This window comes from Austrofundulus limnaeus, unplaced genomic scaffold (genome assembly GCF_001266775.1).
Source record: "Austrofundulus limnaeus strain Quisiro unplaced genomic scaffold, Austrofundulus_limnaeus-1.0 Scaffold51, whole genome shotgun sequence".
NCBI classification, from domain to species: Eukaryota; Metazoa; Chordata; class Actinopteri; order Cyprinodontiformes; family Rivulidae; genus Austrofundulus; species Austrofundulus limnaeus.
In genome coordinates this window covers 5,065-6,315 of record NW_013952453.1, presented here as the reverse complement: position 1 = coordinate 6,315, position 1,251 = coordinate 5,065, and the positions used below count along the sequence as shown (strand labels likewise).

General features: G+C 45.2%; 1 protein-coding gene across 1 annotated transcript in view; it reads right to left on the bottom strand.

The window, feature by feature from the left end:
• Window positions 1–1,177, bottom strand: part of fmnl2b (formin-like 2b) — a gene marked incomplete in the record, with an annotated part of 34,348 nt that extends 33,171 nt beyond the window's left edge. The window contains 1 exon segment of the mRNA XM_014008521.1: window positions 642–1,177. Within this exon segment, the coding sequence (XP_013863975.1) occupies window positions 642–758 (117 nt within the window).
• Window positions 1,178–1,251: the final 74 nt, after the last annotated feature.

The window sequence follows — 1,251 nt, the reverse complement described above, 5'->3', positions numbered from 1 at the left end:
GGAAAAAGCTACGAGTCTGGTTATTTAAAGACAAATAATTTGTTTTGTTGCCAATATTTTTTATTATAAGATTTTACTTTGTGATAAATTTGCCCTAATAATAAATAGAAAGTCTCCATTTACATCAAACACCTGTGTCGGGAGGATAAATATGCAAACAAATTAGTATAACTCTTGAACTGAAGTCAGGGGCCACACAAAATCAGTTCAGGGGCCACAAATGGCCCCCGGGCCACACTTTGGACATCCCTGCCCTAAACATTACAGAATAATCAATTCAATTCCGTTTATTCATATACCAAACCTTGTAGTTTTTGTTTGTTTACTTCTAAACACTGCAGTGTACCAAATCCTCAAGTTTCATTTCAACCTACACCCCTATAGAGTCACACCTTAGGGTCCATTGCTTTATCAAAACTGAATCTCCACATTTTGTTGCTTCTGCACACTGCAGCACATCACTGTAATGCTAAATTTGCTGAATATTTTTTGTTTTGCATTTATTGTAGGCCATGTTGTATATTTGCTTTGTGTGTTTGTGGAGTATTTCCTGTGTATTTATGAATATTTTATCTATGTTTGTTGAATGCTTTTCCATGTATTTGCTGTTTGCTGTGTACATCTTGTGTTTGTGTACTCACCAGCGCGATGGAGAACCTCTCTTCTAGCTCAGCTGGGTCAGGCATCGGGAGCCGAACTGGGGCAGCTCGAGACCGGATCACAGCCAGCTGGCTTTCCATGCTCTCTGCGTTCCCCATAACACGCACACACACACACGGTGAGGACCAAAACACAGCGAACACACCCACCGTCAGCAGCACACACGCTCACAGCAGCACAAACATGTGGTCGGCCATGACTGAAGGAGGATGCTGTCAGGCTGCTGGAGGCCGGTCTCTGTGATCCTGTCTTTCCTCCCGTCTGACTCCTCAGACGATGAGGATCCCCTTTTCCTCCTCCTCCTCTGTCTGTCTCTTTGTCTATCGATGCTGCTGCTGCTGCTGCTGCTGCTGATGATGATGATGACGACGAGGATGCTGATCCAGATGAAGCCTCGCGGTGCAGCTGTTATTCTGTTTGTATGAAATGTGTGGTCCGTGTGGTGTGTGTATGTGTGTGTGTAAACGTGTGTCGCAGATCAGCCGGTTAATCCTCCCCCTCACCTCCCCCACACCAAGAAAGAGAGTTGGCCTCCCCCTCTTTGTCTCTCTCTCTCTCTCTCTCTCTCTCTCCCTCTCTCTCTCTGTTGCA